The 25,520-nt window shown below is 40.0% G+C and overlaps 1 protein-coding gene across 1 annotated transcript in view; it reads right to left on the minus strand.

The window, feature by feature from the left end:
• Positions 1–25,520, minus strand: part of GMDS (GDP-mannose 4,6-dehydratase) — a 730,364-nt gene that overhangs the window by 358,524 nt on the left and 346,320 nt on the right. The window contains exon 7 of the mRNA XM_019663802.1: positions 23,141–23,268. Coding sequence (XP_019519347.1) covers positions 23,141–23,268 — 128 coding nt within the window. The remainder of the gene's footprint in view (positions 1–23,140; positions 23,269–25,520) is intronic.

Here is a 25,520-nt window from a genome sequence, read left to right on the forward strand (position 1 = left end):
GCAATGATAATACCAACATGGGCCAGTGAAGCAACATCCTCCAAAACTAGACTGAAGAACAAAAGGACAGCAACTTGTCTGTTCCCCTCCCCCAATTCTCCAATAAAAAAAACCTTCAAAAAGAAAATTAGTTCATGCTGCATATTCACGTTCATATAGACCTGTTCGATAGTAATTTAATCAACAGCCCTTTTTCAGGTGGTTATTTGGAATTGTGCAAAACTAAAGGAAGAACTTGGAGTAAATCCTAATCCAAAAGCTAAACCTGTCTCATTCAGCTTTCTGTGAATAAAAACACCTCAGGAGTGTTTTATCTGCACAGCTTCCTTGGCCTAAAAAATTTACAGGCTCAGTGTGAACTAGGCATTCATTTCATTACCATATTTTTTACAATGAAAGCTCCTTTACTTGGTTCATTTACTTCTGTCTCAATTTAAACGAAACTTATTTTTCTTCTATTTAAATACTATATACACATAGCCTGACATAGATAGAATTTTTTCCTTGTTGGAAAGCTGGCTCTATTCTCTCCAAACTAGATAAAGTCCACTCAGATGTGCTGATAGGCGCCTCCCTCCCCCTCCGCGTCCTCCCAGCCTTGGATGCCTTTCCCGTCCTCCTCCAGCATATTCTTGGGTGGGCAGAAACCTGGGGAGACGCGGCCACTAGGCAGCTTGCTACTCTCCTGAAGCACATCTGGGCTTTATATCAGGCCTTTAATTAATCCTCAGTGAAAGCCAAGCTATGACATTTTGACTGGGCAGGCTCCAGTCCTGGACAGGTCTTGATTTATTGCGACTCAGTCTCAACCAACTTTGATTTATTTCAGCTCTGGGGAGGAGGGCAAGCTCAGAACAGAAAAGCGCTGTTGAATGTAGAACACGTGATGTCAGGACAGGACCTCCAGACTTCCGAGGGCTGCAGGACAAATGGTTCAGAACAGCCTCTGAGAAAGCCATTTAAAAAAAAAAAACATCTAAGCTTTAAATAACATAAAATTGTACAAAACAAAGTAAGTGCAATTGGGAAGAGAAAATGGTTCCTGAGCTGGCTGGCTGACTGCAGCAGAGTAGGAAGGCCAAGCCTTATCTATGGGAAAGGACAATTCCCAGTGGGGCACTCAGTTAATCAGAACTCTCATTTGCATGCAAGGAGCCTGCTCCAGCCCGGCCCCTTTCCTAGCAGGGAGGAAAATCCTCCCGGATGTCTTCTCTCCTCAGCACACCAAATATCTTCTGGCTGATTAAATAAGGGTAGGTCTGCCATGTGACTTTTTTCAGTCAGACCGAGTAAGTCAAGAGAAGAGACAGTTATTTGATTAAACAAAGACAAAAGAGTTAGCAAACTTAACTGATGAAATTTGTTTCTGTCATGGGAAAGCCATCAGCAGTACTCTTTCCTGGCTGGGCTTCCACCGGTGCTGTACTCACGGCCACATCAGAATGGCGGTGACCCCACGTGCCAACAGAGGGAGCATGAACGAAAATCCAGCTAATGCTTCTCTACAGCTTCAGCTGTGCGGCTGCCTGCTCAGAAGAGAGCGAGCAGAAGCTTCTGCCGCAGCTCCTCCGAGGCTGCCCAAGCCCTCCTCCTTGCCTCCAGTAAGGCGGCAGCCGGAGAGCGTGCTCCTGCCCGTTGTTACAAGGAACACAGGGGTGACAAAGGAGAATTGCCAGAAACCATTAGAGGCAAAGTTAAGTTCGCTGAAGAGAGAAAATGGTAGAAAGAATGGTTGCAAAAGAAAGGAGAGGGTAAGTAAAGGAGAGGGGACAAGGGCACAGAGGTGACAGAGGCGGCATGCCCTAAGAGAGTAGAAAGCAGTACGCTATGGCATGGGCGACACATATTCAAACTCCATTACAGCCACTAGCCATACATGTGCGGGGCAAGCTGCGTAATCACGCTGAGCCTCCTTTTCTTCACTGGAAAAATGGGGATTAAAAACCCTCATTCTGGAGGGCTGTTTCGAGGTGCAGAGGAAACACTTGTAAAGCTCTTCCCACAGTAGACGTAGGGCACTCCTGGTGCCTCAAGACACAGGTGTAGAGACTGGGACAGAGGAAGACAAGGTCCCCATGTCACCTGTTTTCCATAGCAATACATGGCTGTTGGTAGGTAAGAACCACCCCAAAGGTGTCTGTGAACACGTGTGCAGGGGTCTCTGAGAAAAAACGCCCAGGTGGGTGCAAGTTGTGCCCTCCATCACGCTCACGCAGGAGTGGAAAGTATTCAGACCCTTTCTTCACAGCCATCTATGAAAGTGCTCCTAAAGCTACAGTAATCTGTGCCTAAAACTACTGAGTGAGTAACCCTGTGACAAGGTTAATACAACTGTTAGACCTGACGTTTAAGTTAATCCATAGCACTGTTCAGTAAGCAGCCCAGTAGAGACCTTACAGGAGTGGGATCACACTGCAGCGCTGGCTTCCTAACCACATGTGTATGTAGGGACGCCATCTGTGCGTGTCGCCGCTCATTCCTGCTAAGGGTCAGTCGCCAGCTTTGAGGGGTGGTGTGCCAGGATTCAGCACAGGGCGAGCCTTGCCCTTGGAAATCCACAGAATCCCTGAGATTCTTAGGGACTGTTTAGGCCACACCAGAAGACTCATTGCTAATTAAATTAAATAACTAAATTAAATAACCACAGTTGAAATCAACAACTGCACACCGAAATTAAACTTTGTGGTCATTTTTATGGCTTTTTTTAAAACTAAAGTCAAAATTATTTGAACACACCTATTCACTGATTTTGGAAATTAAACTCTGTTCACATCTCTATGATCTCCTAGTTTCTCCAAAAGATTCTGAAGCTGTTGGAGATGGTGGAGGCCCCTGAACTCTGTGCTGGAGAGCATGGGGATTGTGCTGTCCTCCAAAGAGCTGCCTCCTAATCATTAGAACAAGAGGGGCTGAAGGGGTCTGAAAAGAATGTTTCCTGCTCCCTGTGGGTCCTGGGCTCCCTAAAGCCCAGGCTGCAGGTCCTTTTCACTACTCATTCTTCGCCCAGTGACACTGACACAGCAGGAAGGAGCAGAGGACCTGCTGCAGGGGACTCCTGTGCATGGAAGACCCAGATTCTCAGAGAAGGTGGGGGTCTGATGGTACGCATCCCCTCTGTCTGACCACTGAGGGGGAGTGCATGGACAAACGGAAGAGCTGTTGGCCACGTGCAGCCAGGATCGGTCATTTTCTCTGCCAATCTATGAACAGGAAGTTGATGTTGAGGATAATGTGTCCATAAGCCTGTGCAAACTCACCCCACCATTATTTCTGTTTTTGCAGATGTGGTACTGGTTCATTTGATTTGTCGGCTTCTAAGGGCAGATGCCTGTGTGTACGAGTACGTGCACATGTGCATTTGTGTGTCTGTGTCTGTGTGTGCAGCTACATTAACTTCAACTGCTCTTCTACAAACTCAGACATTTTCAAGCTCCATATGAGAGAGAGGGAGATGATAAACCACTGGATGAATTCTCACAAATCAAGGACCACTCAGTCCTGTGCACCAATTTTTAAAATGGAATTATAGTAGAATTGAAACAAAACAAATCTGGCACAAAGCGTTATACAGAGGTAACTTTCTAAATATATCTTTAAAAGAAGTTTTGTTTAACAATCAAAGGCTGGATACCTATTTTGGGCCACCCCAGTGATGAAAATAAGGGAAGTAATATAAATTCTCCTAGGAATGTTCCACCTCGAAGGGGTCTTTTAACTAAAATAGGTGAACACTTTTCTCATGGAACATAGTGTATTTATTTCCCCAGACGAATAGGCCAATAATTTCATAAAGCAAACGTCAGTGACTTGTTCACTGTCTCTGAGCAAGGCTGTCATAGAACCAACCAGAAAGCCTTCTTCCCTGTGAGTCAGTTTGGCCTCTGTGGGCACATACGTTTTACAGAAAACACAAATAAACAAAATGTTAAATTCATATGGGGTTATTAATTATATTTTGTATGCCTATATTAGATAATTCCTGATCAATGAGTGAGCTATACCATTTTTGATATTCATTTTCTTATACTTTTTACTTAAAAGTTTCACCTAAGAGTTCTCTTTGCCATGTAGTTTACAAGTATTGCTGGTTTTGCTTTGAATTTCTTTTGGTAAAAAATATTCATTAAAATAAATTTTCTTTGAGATGCATGTAATTTGGGTTATGAGATAAACTCAGTAAAGATTGTATCATTCTGATGTTATCAAGCCAGCTAACAGAACTATCCAAAAAGGAGCAAAGGGGTCATGGAAAGTAAATCATTATGTTCAGCCACATTTCTTTCCTTTTCTTGATTTACTTCTTCTGATTATCGCTCTGATCCTCACACACGTGGTGATCTAAAGCATTAACTGTTTGCTCCTCAGCTCAAAGACTATAAAACAGATATGGAGAAGTTTGGATTTTGCCATGGGTTTTTCCTCACACACAGTTGGACATGTACTGGAATGATCTGCAATATCCTGCCTCTTCATATATTTAAATAACTAATAAGAGCAGAAATCCAGGAATCAGGGCTCCTGGGCTAAAATCCCAGATTTGTCCCAGACTTGTGGCTGACTTAAAGGAGAGCATCCACATCTCTGAAATTAGAAAAACTGTATCAACTTATTTAGAAAAATGGTTTGAGATCCTTAGAAAAAAAGATGCTATGTAAACAGAAAGAAGGACATGGACTCACCTGAAAATGTAGGGTATTAGCCATACCAATGAACTTATAAATATTTAATTGACCTGTATTGCTGCTCCTAAGAATAAAAAGAACACCCCATGAGGCTTGATGAAGTTCCTTTTAAACAAAGTCTTTTGGGTTTTTGTAACTAGTGAAGTTTGGCAGTCTCCAAAATTGAGTGGGACAAACCATTACAGGAAGGTGCAGCTAAAATGTTTTAAAGAATTAAATGGAATCTTAGTCTGAATTAAAGCCCTTAAGTAAATTAGGCTAGAACTGAATTTTACTTGACAACTGAGATTACACTTGCCTTTGACTTGTTGCCTGTATGAAACACAAGTTACAATAAATATGTCTTGTCTACATGAAAGACCCAAAGTCACAAGCTCTGTTCTTATGGTCAATCCTGTGTCAACAACTACATGCTTTCTAAGGGCCTTCATTTAAAAAAATCTGGGATCCTCTGGATTGCAAAAGGATTATGTTCTGAGGCTTAAGCTGCTTGGCTTTTTCCTGGTGCCCCCAGTACCATGGTGGTTTTTGTGTGGCTGCTTTTCCTGAAGGGTAATTTGTATTCCAGAAGCTTAAATGTGTCCATCTGTGCATGGTGCTAGCTACAGCCACTCCCAAACCTCCCCAAAAACTCACTCTGAGAGTCTTCTGCATGCCCCTTTCAGCAGGGAGGGACTGCCTGGCTGTGGTCCCCATCAGCTATTCAGCGGGACTGACAAGTCACATGACCACCACAGAGAAAAGTTAACAAATTGCTTATTCCAAAGAAATGGCATCATACAAGCATCCAGGCTATGTTGGGAGATGTGCTTGTTCAGGAATCCATAAGTATATGTAAGAATGCTGATTTTAGAACACGCAACTCTGTGTATAAGAAAGCAAACTCTAAATCTACAAATATGCAAAATTCCCACTGCAGCATTCACTACGGTAGGGGGCAGCTTGAAACATGACTTAAATGCGGCTAATCTGAGTTGAGAAGTGTTGTAAAGTGTAAAATACGTTATTAAATTGTGAAGACTTCATACAGAAAAAACAATATAAAATGTCTCAATAATGTATATTTTGACACATTTAAATATTTTGGATATATTGGGTTAAATAAAATATAGTATTAAAATTAATTTTACCTGTTTCTTTTTAGTTTTTGAAATGTAGCTACTGGAAAATTTAAAATTGCATAAAATTAAATAGCTTGCGTGTGTAGCTTGTATGAATATTTCTATTGGATAGTGATGTTCTACAGCATCTTTTATCCTGGTATGGAAGAAGAAATAAATGATAGCTTAAATCGGTCCAGAATAACTGATGAAAATTGAAAAAAAAGAGATGACATTGGGCTGTATAAGTGATTTGTTTCATCTAGGGATTTCACAGTGTCAAATACAAAAGCATATTCCACATTATGAAAAATATAAATTTTATACTAGATGGTAAATAAGGCTTTATGGAAAAAGCGTTTATTCAACTGAAATTATACTGTCAGATTATGAATCTTACACTGCACAGAACTCTAGTCCCATCACTTTGGAGATGAGAAAATTAAGATTCAGAATGGTAAAGTGATTTGTTTGGCACTCCAGAGGAGTAAGTAGCAGCACGAGGCGGGGACCCAAACAGAGCAGGAGGGTGCTGCTCACCACAACACATGGCCTTTGTGTGAGGTCACACAGGCACCGTCCTCACCATGAAAGGTCTTCAGGCCAGAACACAGTAGTGACAATTTTTTTCAAGATTTCAGGCTCCATTTAGAGATAAGTTCCAAGAGTATAATTTTATTCTAATAAAAGCAGCTCAGAAGGTTAATTCCTTCTAGGAAATATGTGCTAGAAGACTTTTCTGGATGAGTTGAATATTAACTTTAAAAAGTTGCTATAGAAAAATCGGTATTGTGTTTTTAAGATGAATCACTGATAACTCTGGAGAAGGGCAATTGATGAATTAATTTTATCACAAAGAAGTTCACTACATTAACCATTCCCTGGAAGCATCGTACAACCTCTGTGACTATTGCGATGATTTCTGCATGAATATGGTTTGGCTTATTTATTCATCCTAGTAGCTGCAGTACTTTTTCAAGGTGGTCTGAGGCAGGCTGTGCTTCCATAGCTTGGACTCTGCAGTCAGGGATGCAGTGATACCTAGTTCATTTCTAACACAAAGAAAGCAGCCATGCACAACCATATACTGTTTGATCTGGGTAACAGGGCCATCCAAGAGTAATGTTTCTGAAAGTAATACCCTTTCCCTACATACTGATTCGAGTACTCAGATCTCGGTAAACTGTCTCCAGGAACACGCTAATGTCTCCCAAAGAAGGTGAGTCAGAAAGTTTAGCTGCTCTATTTTTGGACCATGAATATTGGATGTTGAGTCAGGCTACATCCCCAAACACCTACAACTGAAAAGTAATTCTTCGCAAATTAAAACTGGCATATTAAATGTACCCTCTGGGTTTGGAGAATGTTTCCCACCCTAAAATAAAGTTTTAAGCAAAAAGAGACAATTAGAAATGGTCAGTCTGCTGATATCTGTGTTTTTTATTCACGAATCTGTCAAATAAGGGGAAAATGGCAAAAACAAAACAAAACAAAACCCCGAACTCCAAAAGCAGACCTTTATATTTTAATTTCCTTCTGCATGTTCTTTCTCCCATTTAAAAACTGTGGAATTTATCCAAAAAATGAACAAAAATCACAGGAGTATGATATGCCTTCCATGTTGCACTGGCTCATTTTCAAGGGAAAAGAATTTAGCAGAGAAAGGATGCTGCCACACGCATATAATAATAGCATTAACCACACCAACTTGCAACGTAAATCGAACCACTGAAGGATTTAAATGTTCCTCATTAGCTTTTATTAGCCTCAATTTTTAACTTTTCTTCTTCCTCTTAAATTCAAAACTGAGCGTTCCCTTCAGCTTCTGCACACCTTCCAGCAGCATTCTGGCTGAGCAAGGTCTCAGGGGAATCACAGCCTCGTCTGGGGGGGAAACAGCACAAGTAACTGAATCCTCGGGTGCAGAGTTTCTTTCAATGTCTCTAAACCCTTCCTTAAAAAAGTAAGCCAGAGGTTACATTTTTTAAACTTACGGGATGAATCAGAGATTTCACAGTCCATTATTTGAGTGCATATCATTCCTAATCACTAAAAAGAAGCTACCTAATTAAAGAATTTCGGAGAGGGCTCTAACATTTTTGAGTCCTTCCTATGTGCTAGGCATTAGGATAAGCACTTTAAATTGATTATCGTAAAATTTGTCAAGTGTAATGCCTACTGGTTAATTAACATGATACCTACAAAGAAGAAAGAAAAAAAAAATGCCATGTGGTATTCCTCCCTGTAGCTTGTGTATCTGATCTGCCATGTGATATGCATGGAAGGAAGGAAAGGAGGGAGGGAGGCACATACACAAATAAAAACCTTTTGATTCTAAAAAGGCTTTTGATTTGTTTTGTTTCTGAAAACAATGTTACATTACAAAGTAGCATTTCGGAAAATGAAAAATAGTGCACATTTGGTTACAGAAATTTCAAAATTTGTGGAATGTTACAACATCAAACTACAAAATCTGACCTCCTTAGATGCACAGCTTTGTGGAAATGTACCCAGTGCCCAGTTTATCTGTGGGTGCACTGAAAGGCCAAGGGAGCATTACAAATCATCTCTGGACAGCAGATTTAATTACCTCACCTTCATCAGACAAAACAGAAACTAAGCAGTACAGTCCTTCAGTTATAAAATTTGCTTATTGTTACTATTGTTAATTTGATCTTTTATTGTTGCTATTTGATTCTTTAAGAAAACTATCATATATAGACAATGTAATATTATTCAGTCATAAAAAAGAAGGAAATCTTGCCATTTTTGACATCAGTGGACCTTTGAGGGCATTATGTTAAGTGAAATAAATTTGACAGAAAGACAGATACTGTATGATCTCTCTCATGTGTAGAATCTAAAACAACAACAACAACAAAAACCTAGCTCACAGATACAGAGAACAGACTGGTGGTTGCCAGAGACGGGGTGCAGGGTGGGTAAAATGGGTGAAGGAGTCAAAAGGAACAAACTTCCAGTTAAAAATAAATAAGTCCTGAGGATGGAATGTATAGCATGGTGACTAGAGTTATAATACTATCGTGTATATTTGAAAGTTGCTGAGAGAGTACTAAATCTTAAAAGATTTCATGACAAGAAAATAATTTTGTTAACTATATACGGTGATGGATGTTAACTACACTTATTGGTGGTGATCATTCTGTGATTATATATACATACCGGGGGTGCTCAAAAAATGTACACATTTTAAGAGATGTTATCTATGTATTACTTTTTGAAGTTGAACTGAATTACGGTAGCAATGTGTAGTATGATGTTTGCTCAAAAGATAGCGTTAATCAAATGAATGCTAGTGTCATTTATGGTATTACAATTTTAATAGTATTTTCCTTTCTTAAAATGTATACATTTTTTTGGCAATACACACACACACACACACACACACATATACATATATATATATACATATATATGTCAAATCATTATGCTGTACACCTGAAACTAATATAATGCTATGTCAACTGTATCTCAATTAAGAAAAACTAGTTATTGTTAATTGGCCCTTTAAGAAATCTTGTATGTTGTAAACATTTCTTCATTATAGTCTCAGTCACCTCAGTTTGCTGGCATGCAAAATTGGTAGCTCACTGTTTAGAAGCAACTTTTCTTCCTCAAAGAAAAGAATGGTGTAATTCTTTTTAAAAGACTGAATTCCAGTTAGAGAAAAAAATATATGTCAAAAATGACAATAATAAGCATTTTTTTTCACCTTGGAAACTTTAGACTTGAAAGAAGCCTGTAGTATAACTTTTCCATTACTCCACTTGAATTCTAAGACCACCAGTGTAACAGCAGCACTCAGAAAACCGCAGGACTGGCCTTGCTAGAATACACATCTAGTTGCTGAGGAACAGGAAACCAGGCCAGATGGTTCTGCTGAGGGAAGCACTTTTTTTCTTTATAAAACCAAAAAAGCCCTAATAGGTCACACACAAAAATGTAGATATGGTAAAACGGAAAGCTAACAGGAAGATTTATGTAAATGAGACAAGCATAGTTTTGCATTGTTTCCATCTACACCAGTAAATGGGTGTAGGGGGAAAAAGGAAGGAAAAATAAAATAGTTGAGCTAGACCAGAGGTCGGCAAACTTTTGAGACAGAAGAGCTGCCAGGGGTCAGCAAACTGCGGCTCGCAAGCTGCAGGCTCTGAAATCAAATTGAAAATGAAAATAAAACTATCATAGATTCACTTATAAAACTTTTCAAGGATATTCTTCACATAATGTGATTATGTAAAAATATATTTATGGCTCTCGAATAATTTTTAAATTGTTGTGAGGGACAGGACTGACTCTTCCAGGGGTCGGCAAACTTTTGAGACGAATCGTACCAGGGAAACTTTTGAGACGGACATACTCAAAGAGCCGCATGTGGCTCGCGAGCCGCAGTTCACTGACCCCTGATCTATACCATATCTTGATGAGGAGAAAAGCTGCTAGCAATCCTGAAATAGGTGCTGTGGCAATCCTGAAAACAACAGCATATGATTTGGGTTAGGCTGAGCACCTATGGATTATCACAAACACTTTTTAAAAAGTGAACCTTTAAATACAGAGTCTAAAGTGACTACAATGTGCACTCTGATTTCTTGCACATCCGGTTAATGTGGTTGTTCACAGTCACATGAAGTCCAAATGTAGGGGGGACAGCATCTGACACAAACTCCCAGGGTGGGGATGGGGGGGTCTCAGGCTCTGGCCCCCCTCCGTGCCCCCCTCCCTGTGGCCAGTGCACAGCCACGCCTCTGCAAACACCACTTGGATGGAGGCATGTGTCCCCTGCAGCACCCATTCATTCTTTCGTCTTCTTTCACCAGAAGGAGAGTGTGCAAAGCTATGATGCCCTTACAGAGCAGAGCAGCCACGAGCCACAGCTCTGGCTAAGAAAGAGTTAGTGCTGGTCACCCAGAGACCTGCAGCCTTCTCTTTCCTGTCACCAGCCCTGGGGGCACTGCACAGGACGGCGAGGCTGTGGAGGGTGCTGGGACCCTGGAGTCACGAGAAGGAATGATCAGAAATTTGAACCTGGAACTGTGAATCACGTCGCGGCCTGCACCTCGCCCGGGACTTCTGATAGTGAGTAAAAGTAACCCCAAATGGCCCTCTCACTGCAGCTGAGTGTCACTCTTAACGGAAGCATAAATTCCCAAATGACCAGTCTCCATAACTATGGCAAAACTCATCATGTAGCACTTTCAATAGTCACGTGATCTGACAGGCACTGTAGTGGGAAGACCATGAAAAACTGGAGTTGAATTCAAACTCTGAACTATCTGTTTGACCTCCAGTCAGTAAATGTCTATGAATAACCAGCTCCTTTACCTGCTGGGCGAAGAGGTTGGGCTCGGTTATGCATGAAGCTGCTTCCGTTTTTAAGTTAAAGAAACCAATGAAGCTAATCTGTTTTGAAGTTCAGTCACTCTCAGGTATTCATTCAATAAGCACCCCAGTTTCAGGTGTTCTGAAGGGCAAAAGGCAGTCATCGTGGTACACAGACAGGGGCAGCTGTGTGTCGGCTAGAGGCTGCCCAGCCAGGTTCGGATAAAGGCTCTGGAGGGGACTGGAAGGCATATGAATGTGGGGAGGGGCTACAGGACCCCCGGGGATGGTCAGGAGGGTCAGGATGGGGGGCAGGCCCAGCAGAATCTGGAGATGATATGACAGGCACAAGGCTGAGTTCTGTCCAAGGACCCAACCGGAACCAGGCACACACAGGGGAGCAGGAAGTGCCCTGATTAGACAGAGCCAAAAAGGGACATGAGGGACACTGGCAGGACCCTGAATGTCACGGTCCCATCACCAGCCTTTATTCCACGGTGGAGACACTGATGGTTTTGATGGAGAAATAGATGAGGTTGTCCGCTTGCACCAAGAGGACCAGAGCCATGTGGAAGGTGAAGAGCCAATCAGGGGTGCGCCCAGAGCTGGCTCTCAATGCAGGGAGGGCTGCTAGAGAGATATGTGTAAGGACAGAGCCCCTCCGAGACTAATGACGTTCTTTTCTCTCTCCAACTCTTGTTTTTTGTCTCTGGGGGAGGAAAGGGATAACAGCATCTATCTTGGTGAAAGTAAGCTTGTAAAGGGTGTCAAATAGTTTATGTAATTAAGTACTCAGTAAGGTATCAAACTTGGCACTAAAATTACATTTTAATTAATGGTATTTCAGATTCAGAAAAGATCTTTTTTAAAAACAACAAGTGACAATTAGAATAGTTCAAAAATAAAGGGCCATCCGGGGACAATGATTTCTCAGTTATTCAAACACAGACTGGCTAGCCACCTCTCAAACACACAATGAAGACAGAAAGTTAGTGTTACCTGAAGATTTTTAAATTCTTGCTGGTGCAAAAACTGTCATTGGATATTTAACAGAAACTCATGTGATAATCATGGTTCTCATGTACTTTAGCCCTTTATTCTCTTGATGTTTCACTAGTCCATTCTGCATGAAAACCAGTTGGAGGAGAAAAGAGAAGCAGCCCAGCAGCCACCTCTTCAGTCATGCTGTCCTACAGTGCCAGGTGCTGGCCAGCAGGGGGCACGTCACCAGTTCATGATGCTTCCAGCGGGCCTTCTCTGTGCCAAGTCAGGTGGTTAATGCTAGAGACACTGTCAATACTCTGAAGTAAGAGTCTGTGATACTGTCCCCCACCACCTACCACCTGAGAGAGACAGGGAGTGAAAGAGAGGGGAAGGAGGGAAAAAGGAGGGGTAGGGACGGAGGGAAGGAGTAAGAAGAAGTGAGAGGGAGAGAGCTACGGGGAGGGCTAGAGGGAGAGGAGGAGGGGGGATTGAGGGAGGAAGTGGAGGGAATGTCAGTGCACTGTGAATTAGGAAAGCTCCTACTGAAATGCTTAACTAAGCCAAGGTAATTTCTTTGAGCTCCACTAGCATCCTAACACGCTGAGCCCTATATCACACGTAATTAAACAAGCAAACCGGTAATTCATTAGGGCTAATTTTAACAGATGACTCATTGGGCCCAGCCAGTTAATGATGCTTTCGTTTCCCAAAGGCTCTTGCAGATAGTTAACTACAATAAAGCTTTCAGCTGCCACTGACAAAAGGCAATGGAATTTCAGCCACCAAGCCATTTTTGCAAACTTCTTTCTTCAGTTTTTCTGAAGATAAGTATCAAATGAAATGATTTCTGTTAAACCTGTATTTCCTGTGCAGAGTTGATATCTTCTTCAAATTATATGACTGTACAACTATTAAATGAATACTTACTTCAGAGGAAGTTTCCTATTTAGGATATATGACCTGGCCTTTTAACTTTTGGCTCTTCAAATGTTTTATGGTTTCTAACTCAGTTTCTCTTATATGTGCTCTTTGTTTCACAGGATGAGTAGAGATTCTAAGAAAGCCATTAATGAGAGTGCTAGTTTATTTATAATTCCTAGTGAGGAGTAAGCATACCTTGTTAAATGGACAACATTTGAAGTCAGTGAAAAAAAGGCTTTAAAATCTCACAGGAATGATTAAATACACCAAGCGTCAGTGGAGAAGCCCTGTGCTGTGTGACAGGAACACAGGGGTTGCAATGGAAAGAAAGGTGGCCTGCAGGGCTCACTGCTCAGCACAGCAGGACTTCCGGCCAGGGCCTCTCCTTTCAAAGCTGGCTTCTTCATATGGAAAATGCAAATAATAATTCCTGCTTTCCTACTCAGAGGCTGACATTGGTTGGGAGGATCAAATCCAAAGATATAAATGATAAAGCAAACACAAATACAAAAGGATAATCTTCAAGGGTTTGAAAAGGTCTAGTGAAAGCTCTTTGTATTTTGTTTTCAAACTTGATATTTAAGATCGAATGAAAATTAGCAAGTAATTCTTGACCTAAAAGAGACACTTAAAAAATAAACAAAAACACGAAACCAGGAAGCCCCCTGGATTCCAATCTTTGCCTTTGCACTTGATAAAAGGAGGGAGGTGTCACCACCACACCCAGATGAGTATTGTATTGTGTGGCTGTGTTTACAAAATGGCCAAGAGGCATGGCCACGGTCACCTTCCTGGAATGCAACCTGCCTCCCCAGGCTCCACCCAGGCAACCCACACACCACGGCCTGGGGCTGAGCACAGGGCTCCACTCCATGAGTCAGGCTGGAGGCCCAGCTGGGAACAGGGATCTGAGCTCTGAACATCTGGGTAATGTGCGGTGGGGGAGGGAATGAAATGATGCACTCATAGAACCCCCAAAGATACTGCAAAATGGTTCTCTTTTCTTCTAACTGCACAGTTTGCAGATTTTCTACAGCTACTATCAAATAACTCTAAGAATCTTTAAGTTCACTTTTACATGTATTTAAAAAAAGGCCATTACTATTAGAAAATGACCTGCTTCTAGTGTGCCTGTGCGTGTGTGTGTGTAACTAGGGGGCTACAGACCAGGAGGCATGATAAAGCAAGGGAAAGAAAAGGATGAGTGAAGGTTTTCCAGAAAAAAATCTGTGATGGAAATCTCGCTCTATCTAGAAGAATACTCTATCAAATAAGGCTCTTGAAAACTGAGGGGAAGGGATGATTGCACAAAGAAGTTTCTGAGTAAGCAGATGGCAGTGTTACCAGTCACACTGAGGGATCTTGTAAATGCTACTTTTGTGATTTTTTAAATTTTGTCTTATAAGTCAGGGCCAGTGTAATCATTCTTTCTTTCTATTTGTTTCCATATGCTCAGATATCTTTCTTTTAAAAGTAGGAATAAAGGCTAAAAATAGTAGAATCTAGACATAATTGGGAAACTTACCACAGTATGAGAATATATGGGCACTTTTCAGTTTTCCTTTATGGTTTGCATGCAATGAGAGAGCATTCCTTGAAAACATTTTGCTGGAATCAGGTAAATCCATCACAACTAAAGCCGAAATTGGGTAAGATCATATTCAGTGGGAAATGTCTTATGCTGATATAGAAGACAATCTGTTAACAGTAAGAGGAATAAACCGCATTTCCTATATACATATTCATTTTTATAAATTTTATAAAGAAATGCTCAGATAAGGAGGTTCCATTAAATTTAAGTATTTATTGGGCATCTGTTCTCTACCGCGCATGCGGGAGACGCAATTACAACAAAGAGTAATAACAGCCAGGTCCCACCTTCAAGGAGTTTCCCTGAGGGACTGGCAACAGGTCACTAACCACATCATGTCCTGTGTTTGTGGAGAACAATTTTATTCTCAGAGATCTGAGTCTACTCAAATTATGCATGAAGTAATGAGCATTCATGATTTAGGTCCAACCATTCTCTTTATAAAATGACAAAACATAGCCAAAGTGATCTAAAACATTTGACATAACTCTGACACGTTGCTGGGGAAGTCATACTAAGGAGTAATTCCATCTCTGTCTTTATGAAATTTACTAACAATTTCCATGTGAGGGTTAAATCAACAATGCAAAGACAATTTTGCAAGTGGTTTATCAATTTTGCCTTTATACAGTAGGTGCCACAAAAATGTATATACATTTTAAGAAAGGAAAACTATTAAATTGTAATACTGAATATATACCGATAACAAAATATGAATACAAGTCACATTTGACTTCTGCAATTACAAGAGGTGCTCAAAGTGGTTACCATCAACATCCAGACACTTCTGATCATGGCGAACTACTGCTTGAGCAACGCTGACCAAAGTGTCCACTTGTATATATTTTTTGGCACCCTGGTATAATTTGGCTTCTGTAAAACTGCAGTTGAGAGTTATTATAATTGGGGTTAGTGGAAACCTAAGTCTATCTTTTTCTTTTCTAAAATGAAAAGGGGATCTTCACTTAGCGGTACTCCAAATTCATCCATTTGGGGTATACTTAGCTTGCATGCATGTTACAGCCACAGTTTCTGGAGCAACTCTAAAAGCTACACAGGGAACCCTTTGGACATTTGGTGCCAAGGGGATAGTGGCTTTTGAATATTCGTTAATTCCAATAAGGCACAGAGGACAGAACATGGATAAAAGTCATTAAAGCTATTTAACGGGCAAGTCGAACTGTCCAACATTGATTCCTGCACAATATCTATTCCAAACAAAGTGTCCGAAGTAGTGCCTTATCCTAAAGGTATCTGCCTGTTGGTCTCACAACCACTGTCCTGGAGAGCAGACAGTCAGTGGGACAGGTCACAGTACCCACTGCAGAGAGCTGCCCAAGTACCTATCTACATGTTCTGAACAAAGCCATCAGTTATCCCAGCTTTACTAAAGTCAACAGGTAGAAAAAGGAGTAACAGATTATACAAATGCAAATGACCCAACACTCTTAGTGGGGAATCATACTTTTTTCTTTGTCTAAAAGAAAGAATCAGGAGAATCCCCGAGACTTCACAGCTATGATTCCATGGCAGAGAATAAGCAGAAGAGATTTTTTCTAGAATGGAGGAAACAGAAGCAGAAAATGAAATGTGTGTCTTTGGCTTGCGGAACATTCTACTTGGTAAATGTTTTTTGCTTTGTGGCTTTGGATGCAAAGGCAAAATTAACACGTTTGTATTAAGGGATCCCCTGAGGCCAAGTCTGGGAGCCTCTTGGGCTCCTGGGCTCCTGGGACAGCAGCAAGGAGAAGGCAAGTGGTCTGAGAAATTACAGAGCAGGGCCACAGCGCCAGGACTCTGTGGGGACAGAACACGTAATTTTAGTAAATGATTTCTTGCAATAAGGCACTAAGAAGTAGGATAAAGCCAAACAATACTTTAGAATGAATTTAAAAATGAGCGTTTTGACTCTTAGGAGAAGGACAGAGGCTCAGAGAGAGAGATTATTTTCTGAGTGTTCGTGGGCAAGGGTTAAATGAAACTAAGAGGAAGACTACTCCGATTGCAAATACTTTTTTTTGTCCTTTCCAGAGTGTATTAATGTAAAAATGAAGCATGTGATATTAAAGATATACCTGCTATAGGCAAAATCATCACTAAATTTAGGTGATGTCATCTTTTCTGAGGCAATTACATCCATATCACATGTATGGTCTTGTTATTAAAATTAAATAGATGGTTTTCATTTGTGGGCGGAAGCAGATATGAAGGGAGAGACACCCATGATAGAAGAGACGATGGAGGGGCAGAGAAAGGCCAGGGGCCACTGAAGAAAAGGCTCAGCTACTAGGGTCTGGGCAGGCCCACCTGGGGTGGAAGGAAAAGCTTCAGGAATTTGATGACACTTCAAATGCAAGTGAGTGAGCATCATAATCGAAGTGGAAAAAGCAGCTTTCCCCACTGTTTTCCAAGGACTTTACTGTCAGAAAGAGAGCCATCCTTTCTTAGGTACAAGCAGTCACTCTGTGATCCACCATGTATGATGACACTTGGCATCAACAGCGTAAGGGTGGAGCACAAGCTTCCACCTTAAGTGGTTAATCGCTACCCATTAGAACCTAAATGCCATTTACACAGTCTCATAATCCATTTCTACAGGCACCGTATCTACTGAATATGCAAGTCCATTCTGTATTCATTTTCATTCTCTTCACACAGGTACTTACATACACTTGCCAAGAGCTACTTTTTTTTTTTAAATATAGAACTGAAAATATGATCTAAAAATGCACCAACCTCCATGTTTCTAAATTATCTATAGATGAAAAGCTAATGAATAATCCATCCTAGAAATATGGATGGTGCAGGCTTCAATTATTAAAACAACAATTTAAACAAGGCCTACAGTTTCTGGGAATTGGGAGCATGGCCACTGTTGTGATCAAGACTTGGCCAAAGGACTTAAGGCAACTACGATTTTCTGCATTTCCGTTAAGTGAGGCCTTACTGAAGAATAAATGCTGGTACCATGAACACTTAGAGAACTCAAACACAATAAAAAACTAAGCTACTCTCTGGAATATGGGGGGAAAAAGACAAAGTTTGTTGATGCTATTGCAATAATCAAGATTTTCCTTGCAGACTAGATGAGAAGAAAGGGCTGGGAGACAGTGATCAGTTCTCCCAACTCTGTCCACAGTCTACTCCCCACAGCTGGAGGCTCTCAGTGTTCCCCAGGTCTCTTTCCAGCTGAGAAATGAAAGCTATAAAGAAGGTGAACTCGTCTAGAAGCCATGGACACCTAAGTACCCACTTCCCCCAAACACAACCTTTCCATAGTTGCCTAATACACTCAGTCTGACTGCTGGTGAAGTTCAGCGAGATCTGACAGCTGTCTCAGCCAGGCTCTTTTCTTCCAGATACTTCTTTTCCCCTTGGACTATTTATAGCAAAAAGAGAAAAGTGAGAGAAGCTTAATTTTCTGTCTCTCTGGAAAATGGAAAGTTATTCAGGCTGCACTGCTAATGTCCCTCCCCTCTTCATTTCAATATAAATGAGTGGTTATGAACATGGCTTAGGTATCAGGCCTGGACTGGAGTGCTGGCTTCCTCCAGCTCTGCTGGCCATGGTTTTGGGTGAGTATGTTATCTAAACTCTCTAACCCTTAGTTCCCTGATCATAAAATGAGGACATACTCTCTATCTTTCAGGACTGTTGTACGTATTCTGTAAGAACATGTATATAAAGTCCTTTGTAAAGTTTTTGTCACATAATAAATGCCCAATAATTATTTGGCAATTATTATTTTAATTTCTATAAGTAGCTTTTGGTTATTAATCTGTGCTCCCTGCCAAAAAAAAAAAAAAAGAAAGAAAGAAAGGGTGTGAATATAATATTAAAATTCAGATGAATCGCCAACGTCACCCAATGATCTGAACCCCCCCTGGACTGCCTTTGGAGCAGCAGAGCTGCTCAGGAACATCTGTATGGTCAGCTGTTGGCAGTGATGGCTTTTCACTGAGTCCTGGAAAGAGCTCAGACTTAGGTCACTTGATTACTTGTGTATTCCAAGAGCATGGGACCAGCTTGTGAGTGGTGAAAGCTTAAAGATACTTTCATCCCAGTCCTTATCAATTAGCCTATGTCTCAATATTTTCGGGCTACCGCTGTGTTCCAGCTAGTTTTCTATCAAGGTGGGATCACAGTGAGACCTTGTTAACCAAACTGTTACCATTAATTTTATTTAAACGTATGGCGCCACTTCCCAACTCTGTACTGCCAGATGTTAATACCTATTTTTTATTAAAATGGTGAAAAGGTAAGTAAGTTTGAGAAACTGGGCAGGCTACAGTGCACATTACCATAAGTTTTGAGAAGTCAGTCCTAAAGTAAAGCAGTTGGCTTACCTTTGTGCAATACAGCATTGTGCAGGCTTAGTTGGCTTTGGACAAAGTTTAGAAGACTGTCATTTGTAGCAACTAGAACAAAGGCCATGGTAAGTACTCAACAGAAGATACTAGTATGTTGAAGGAACAATGTCATCCAGAGAAGCTACAGGTTCTCTTTTGTGCAATTTTCAGGACCACTAATACAATACTATGTGAATTTGTTCGAATGTGGTATACAGCCCCCAGGTATTCTCACAAATACGAAGAGTTTCTTCAATGTACATGGAGATAGGCAGGCATGAGAACAGGTTGTGTGGTATCACAATTATTTTACAAAGATGAAAATATTTTAAAAGTTTGAATTGCCAACTGACTATATCTCCTAAGATATATAAAAATCTGCTTACCCTTGTTTGTGTAAGTTGAGGATTTATAGCTCTGAACCATTAGCACTACAGCAACTTTGAAATACTTTTTTCTCAAAATGCAACAAAAATTATGTTCATTTTAGGATCTGGGTGTTGCATACATGGCTATTCATGTTAAAAGTCATTTAATGTTTCTGTATGTTTAAAGTGTTTATAATAAAATATTTGAAAAGATGTAACTGCACAACTTGTTTATTCTGAAGTATATATTCTTTATTTCAAACTGAAATACCTTTTACACACTCAAATAATTTTAAAATCATTTTCATCTAGGAAAGATTATAAATGGATGTTAATGAACCTGACTCAGCAACAGGAAGTGGTTTTGTATAAATTGTTACAAAAATGTTTACAAGTCAGAGGTAGATTCTAATCATGTTAGGTACAGCACATTAAAGCTAATTTTTTACAAGGTTGTTATTATGTCCTTTTCACAGATGGGTAAATTTAGATATAAAACCTGTCTAAGGCTGAGGAGCAAATTGCTGACACAGCTGGGATCATCTACACCCTGTCTGTCAAACACTCTTCACCATAAAAATTCACCCATAAGTAAAAAAGTCTAAGTGGTATAATCTAAAGATTTACCACTACATGTCTGTATGTAAGTGACAGGGATGACACAAATGAAAACGTGTGTAAATGAGATGCTATTATGAGTTGCTTGATCTGTGCCTACCAAGGTTTTTTCATTCAGAGGCTAATCACAGGACTAGAATGTAGATGCATTTTAAACAAACACTGCTTCTTTTTTCACTCTTATGCTTTTTTATTTTAATTTTGGCAACATCTACTTTTAGTCATAAGTCTGTGAAGTAATTCATTTTAATGCATTTAGAAATGCACAGGATGGTAATATTTCTTAAAATGAGATAGCAAACTGAATTCTTACTTATAGTGACACTATTCTAAAAATCAAGAAATTAAGCGCCGGCCGAGTGGCTCAGTTGGTTAAGAGCGTCAGCTCTGAGCAACAGGGTTGCCGGTTCGATTCCCACATGGGCTAGTGAGCTGTGCCTGAGCTGAGCTGCCAGCAGGTGACAGGATGGCTCAGCTGGTGAGAGCACGAGCTCCTAACAACAAGGTTGCTGGTTGGACTCCCACATGGGATGGTGGGCTACGCCCACCTGCAACTAAGATTTAACAAGGCATGTTGAGCTGAGCTGCCTTGAGCTGCCAACGGGCGGCCAGATGGCTCAGTGGTTAGAGCGTGTGCTCTTAGCATCAAGGTTTCCGGTTAGATTGCTGCATGGGATGGTGGGCTATACCCACCGACAACTACTAAGATTGAACAGGGCACCTTGAGCTGAGCAGTGGTGAGCCGCCGCTGGGCAGCCGAAGGATGACTAGACTTGGAGCTGAGCTAGCTGCGCCCTCCACAAGTAAGACTGAAGGACAACAACTTGGCTGTTCTCCTTCCCCAATTCCCCAACACTGTTCCCCTTCCCCAATTCCCCAATAAAATCTTAAAAAAAAAAATTAAGACTTCTTTCAGAACCCATAAATGAGAACTATAAAATGCTTCTTACATCATCAACACATGTCACTATCAGGAACCTAGGGGGATCTTCAATTTGAAAAACCCACTTGTATTGTGGAACAAATCAGGTCTTGAATGCCACAGAGAAAGACTTAATTTTGTATGTGTCTCTGTAAAATGTGAAAATTGTGTATTTTCACTGATAGTCCAGAACATCTTGTTCTTAAGGGAATATTTTGGCTTCTGGGCATGCTATACTGACACCATCTTGTCAAGGAATCTTCAAAATGACATCCTTTGGAAATTCTTTGTGAAGTCTTTAAACCAAAAGGTTTATAAAATACTTTTATTTTAAATGAATACAAATGTGGGCCCTTTGTACCAAGATGTGAGCTATATCCAGGAACAGTGCCAGCCTTGCTACCTGGGGAGTGAATGACAGCAGGGTCCTCCTTCCAGATCTGCTGAGCTCACCCAAGATTTTCTCATCACTTATGGATTTATTCAACAGTCTCAAGCATTTCTTGGTGGATATTTAGGCCTATTTTTAAAATGTCATTTATTTTATTCCTGATTTTAAAAGTGTATACATAAGTATGCCAAGTATAAGGAAAATATAGAAGTATAAAGAAGAAAATAAATATAACTAGTAATAAGCATTATTAACATTTTGATATTGTTTCTCTCACTATCAAAATCTATTTCTGAGTTCCAATACAAACTTTTTTCTTTACCCCAGTGTACAAATGTAAAGTAAAATTGAATGACACTTGATCTATTTGGTTCCTGAATTTGGAGAACAAGATTTTGGATAAAAAGCCTTCTATATATTTGTAGCTCTAAGTATATTCAAATAGCTAAAGGGCTATGCATCAAAATGATATTGAAGAAATAATGCATTTTTACAAAACTTGCCTCATATTTTTAAGTAGGTAAGACCACATAGGTTAGACAAAAGCAAGTTTCAGCTTCTCTTGCTAATATCTCCTTCTTTCCCACTTTCTTGTAATTTCTGAAAGTGTGGTCTTATATATTTTTTAATGTAATATTCTTAAACTATACCTAAGGATTACTGTCATAAAATGCTTCTCTGTAATTATACCTCAGAAGAACATATTTAAATGATGTAAATGTTGTGCTTTTCAGAATTTAAAATCAGAAAACTTTTTGTCCATAATATAAATAAAAATCGGCATTAACACACATTTTTTATTGTTATAAACAAAAATACAAACACTGCTGCAGCTAACCTCTGTGTTAGCCAGCCAACAGTTTGTTAGGTTTTTTTCTGTAAATGTTCACATTTCTTTTGAATCGTATCAATGACCAAGGAAGCCAGATTTGGTTTCCCAGAGAGGAATCATTAAGGACAGAAATAGTCTCCTGAGCACAGGAAATCTGCAAGAACCTACACAAGAACAAGCAGGCTCCAGGGAAAATGACAATGTCACTAACATGCTCATTCACGTCTGGCCACAGAGCCACCAGAGATATTTAAAAGCATACTAATTAGGCAAGGCAAAATGTAACTATTCATTTAAAGAAAAATCACACTATTTACATATATGTAACATGTAAAACTCAAACCAAAACTTAATATGTATTTAAAACCCAAGAGTAAAAATCTGAATTTCCCTTCAACTATATCCATTATTCTGCAATAGCATCATTAACATCTGTCTCTCTTTAGCTGACCGAGAAAGTTGACGGGCGTGCAAAGCCACACATTAAGAATGTGTAGGGTAATAACCAGACTCCTAAGCAGCAGGAACCAAAAGCTCCATAAAATATTACTCATAGAGTAATTTAGTAGAATAATGTAAATCTGAAGGTCTTCGATTATAAAAATTGAAATTAGGTAATATTTCTTAAAGATCTGAGAACTAGTACCTTTACACCAAACAATTCTTTCAAGATTAGTTACATGTATATTGAGCATGGAGAAGGGAGAGGGTGCAAAAGAGTGGGGAGCTGAAAAAAATCTTTAGAAAGTGAAGAAGAAGGCCATTCAAACCTTTTTTTCATCCAACATCCAAAACACTGGCAGGCACATTTTAAATAATTAAACAATTGTGAAATGCTTCCTCATTCAAGTAACATTCAATGTAATCGACATGTATGCTGAACCAACTAGGCTTAAATCGAAAGTAGTATGAGCGTAAACATATCTGCATTAGAAAATGTAACATGCTACCAACTCCAGGTCATGCGTTCCCACTAGCAGCCTGGCATTTCAAACAACAGCTGATGCAGGTATTTTTAAGAGCATGAGTTAGTTCCTACCTCCACATAGTCCTTGGCATGGCCCCAATCTCGTTTTGCATCCAGATTTCCCAAACTGAAAGACTCCATTTGTCCAAGGTAAATCTTAGCTACTGACCGGCTAATTTTTCGAGTAACAAAATTAGCTCCTAAAAAGAGACAAAAGATGTATTATCAGTAGAGTACATTTGACATCTAACAGGTTGCTAAACCAAACCCAACCTCAGCCCCTGGGTATTCTGTTCATTCTTTCTGCCCCTTCCTTAAAATAATAATAAAGAAAGAGAAAAAAAAAGATCATTAACTGTCATTTAGACAAGTTAAGAAGCTCTAATTCTAAGTGTCACATCGGCTCTACTTTCATAACAAACATTTTTCTTTGGGGGACGTCTTAGACATTCCTAATTTGTTGCTGCAATATGCGACCCAGGCATTAGTCCAAAGAAAAGCTATCATAATGCCAGTTTTTTAAACAGAAAATTCAAAAGGATTGTATAAAGGGAAATGCCAGAATGGAAGACAGACATCTAAGACCACCCTGATTTTTTTTTTAACAACATAAACATCACATATTCCTATTAATAAAGCTATTTTGGGGCTCATGGGGAGAGAAGAGGGGAGTAACTTAGCTCACAGGGTACACAATCAGTTAAAAGAAACACACCAGATATGCATTTGGGTTGTCAATAAGTGGTGATCACTTTCATTTAGAAACTTGCTCAGCCACACAATTATAAATTATGCCACAGCTCTAAATCAAAAGTTTCTCTGTACTATATTTACTGAAATGTCACTTTCCAACTTCATTTAAGTGTTATCTACAGGAATGAGCTCCTGAGATCTTTATAAATATTTTGAAATGAACAGATGAAAGATGTCATAAATTGAAGAAAGTAATGAAATTGTTTTAATGCTCTCTGGTCTTCAATGAAAGCCTCTATCTACTTTTAAAAGACTACAAAAAAGGACAAAATTAAGAGACACTGCTGAGACAATTTTATCCATGCCCCTATATCTAGGTAAGGTTATCACAAAACACCAAGTAATGCCAGGTTCTCCAGTAATAACACACATGAGCTAGTCAGTAATGGCTTCATATAGTTTAGATAGATTATTATCATGATTTATCACATTTCAATAACTTTAGCTTTGTTCTTTTGCAGGTGAAGCAGGAAGGTGAATGTTATGATGAAAAGTTTTGGCTTCTAGAGAAACTGGCACAGGGATAAGGGGATTTTTCTATGTAGGTTTTCTAAATTTTGGCAAGACTATGGCCTAGTGCAAGTTCAAACACATACCAACTAGGTTCACATAGTACTCAGACTCCGTACACATCTATACTAATGCCATGTCATTAAAAATGACAGTGGAACTTCCACGGAAATTCAGATTTTCAGTTTCTCTTAGCAGTTCACAGAGTACCTTAGAAATCCAAAGTTTCAACTTTCCATGGCAGTTTATAAGACACATAGAGCTCCTTAAAAAAAGAGCCTTTCCAAATGAAGAAATATTAGGTGCAATCCTTCTCAATCTATTACCGATTTTTATTACTCAATTTTCTATTGAGTTGTAACAATTAAATTCATAATTAAATTTAGGTTTCTTGAAGTCTATCTTTCTATTTTAATGTTAGAACTATCGTATCATCCCAAAATATACTAGATAAATGTGTGGTGCAAAATCATTAAAAGAAGCTCCCAACAGAAAAGAGTTATTATTCTATTTACCAATAAACTAATGTTGAGGAGTCAAACGGAAGCATGTGATCTTATTCAAACAATCGACCCTCACTGTTTCTTCTTTCATCCAGTACTAACTGAGCAGCAAACACCACATCCTAAGCTGGAGGGTCCAGGACTGAGCAGCACCCCACCTCTCAGGCAGTACAGAGAGGGGAAGAGACAAATCAGTGCTGCCAGAACTGAAATGACGGGTTTGCAAGGACAGAAAGAGTCAGGGCCATTACACAGCTGCTGAATGTGGGCAGCAAACACCCACCAGAAAAGGAGCCCGAACTGAGTCTCCCTGTGAGGTCAGGAAAGGGTTGGTTGTGAGGCAGGGACAGTGACCCAGGTGGAAGGAGCTGCAAGTGCAGGGAATGGCCAGGCTGCAGGCTTTTCTCTTCACACCCTTATGGAAACTTGTAATGACCACAGCCACAGCATCGCTGACGATGGCCACTGCTTTTAGCTAAGCTACTTAGATACAGAAACTCATTTAATTTTCAGAGCAAGCCACAAGCTAAGAATTCTTACTACCTCCTTTGTAGATGAAGAAGCTGAGATTTAGGGCCGGCCGAGTGGCGCGGTGGTTAAGAGCTGGCTTGGGACGCCAGAGGGCCCTGGTTCGGATCCCACATATGAGGGCCAGTGACACTGCCCTCCACAGCTAAGATGCTGAA

Source organism: Hipposideros armiger, unplaced genomic scaffold (assembly GCF_001890085.2).
Source record: "Hipposideros armiger isolate ML-2016 unplaced genomic scaffold, ASM189008v1 scaffold_405, whole genome shotgun sequence".
Taxonomy (NCBI): Eukaryota; Metazoa; Chordata; class Mammalia; order Chiroptera; family Hipposideridae; genus Hipposideros; species Hipposideros armiger.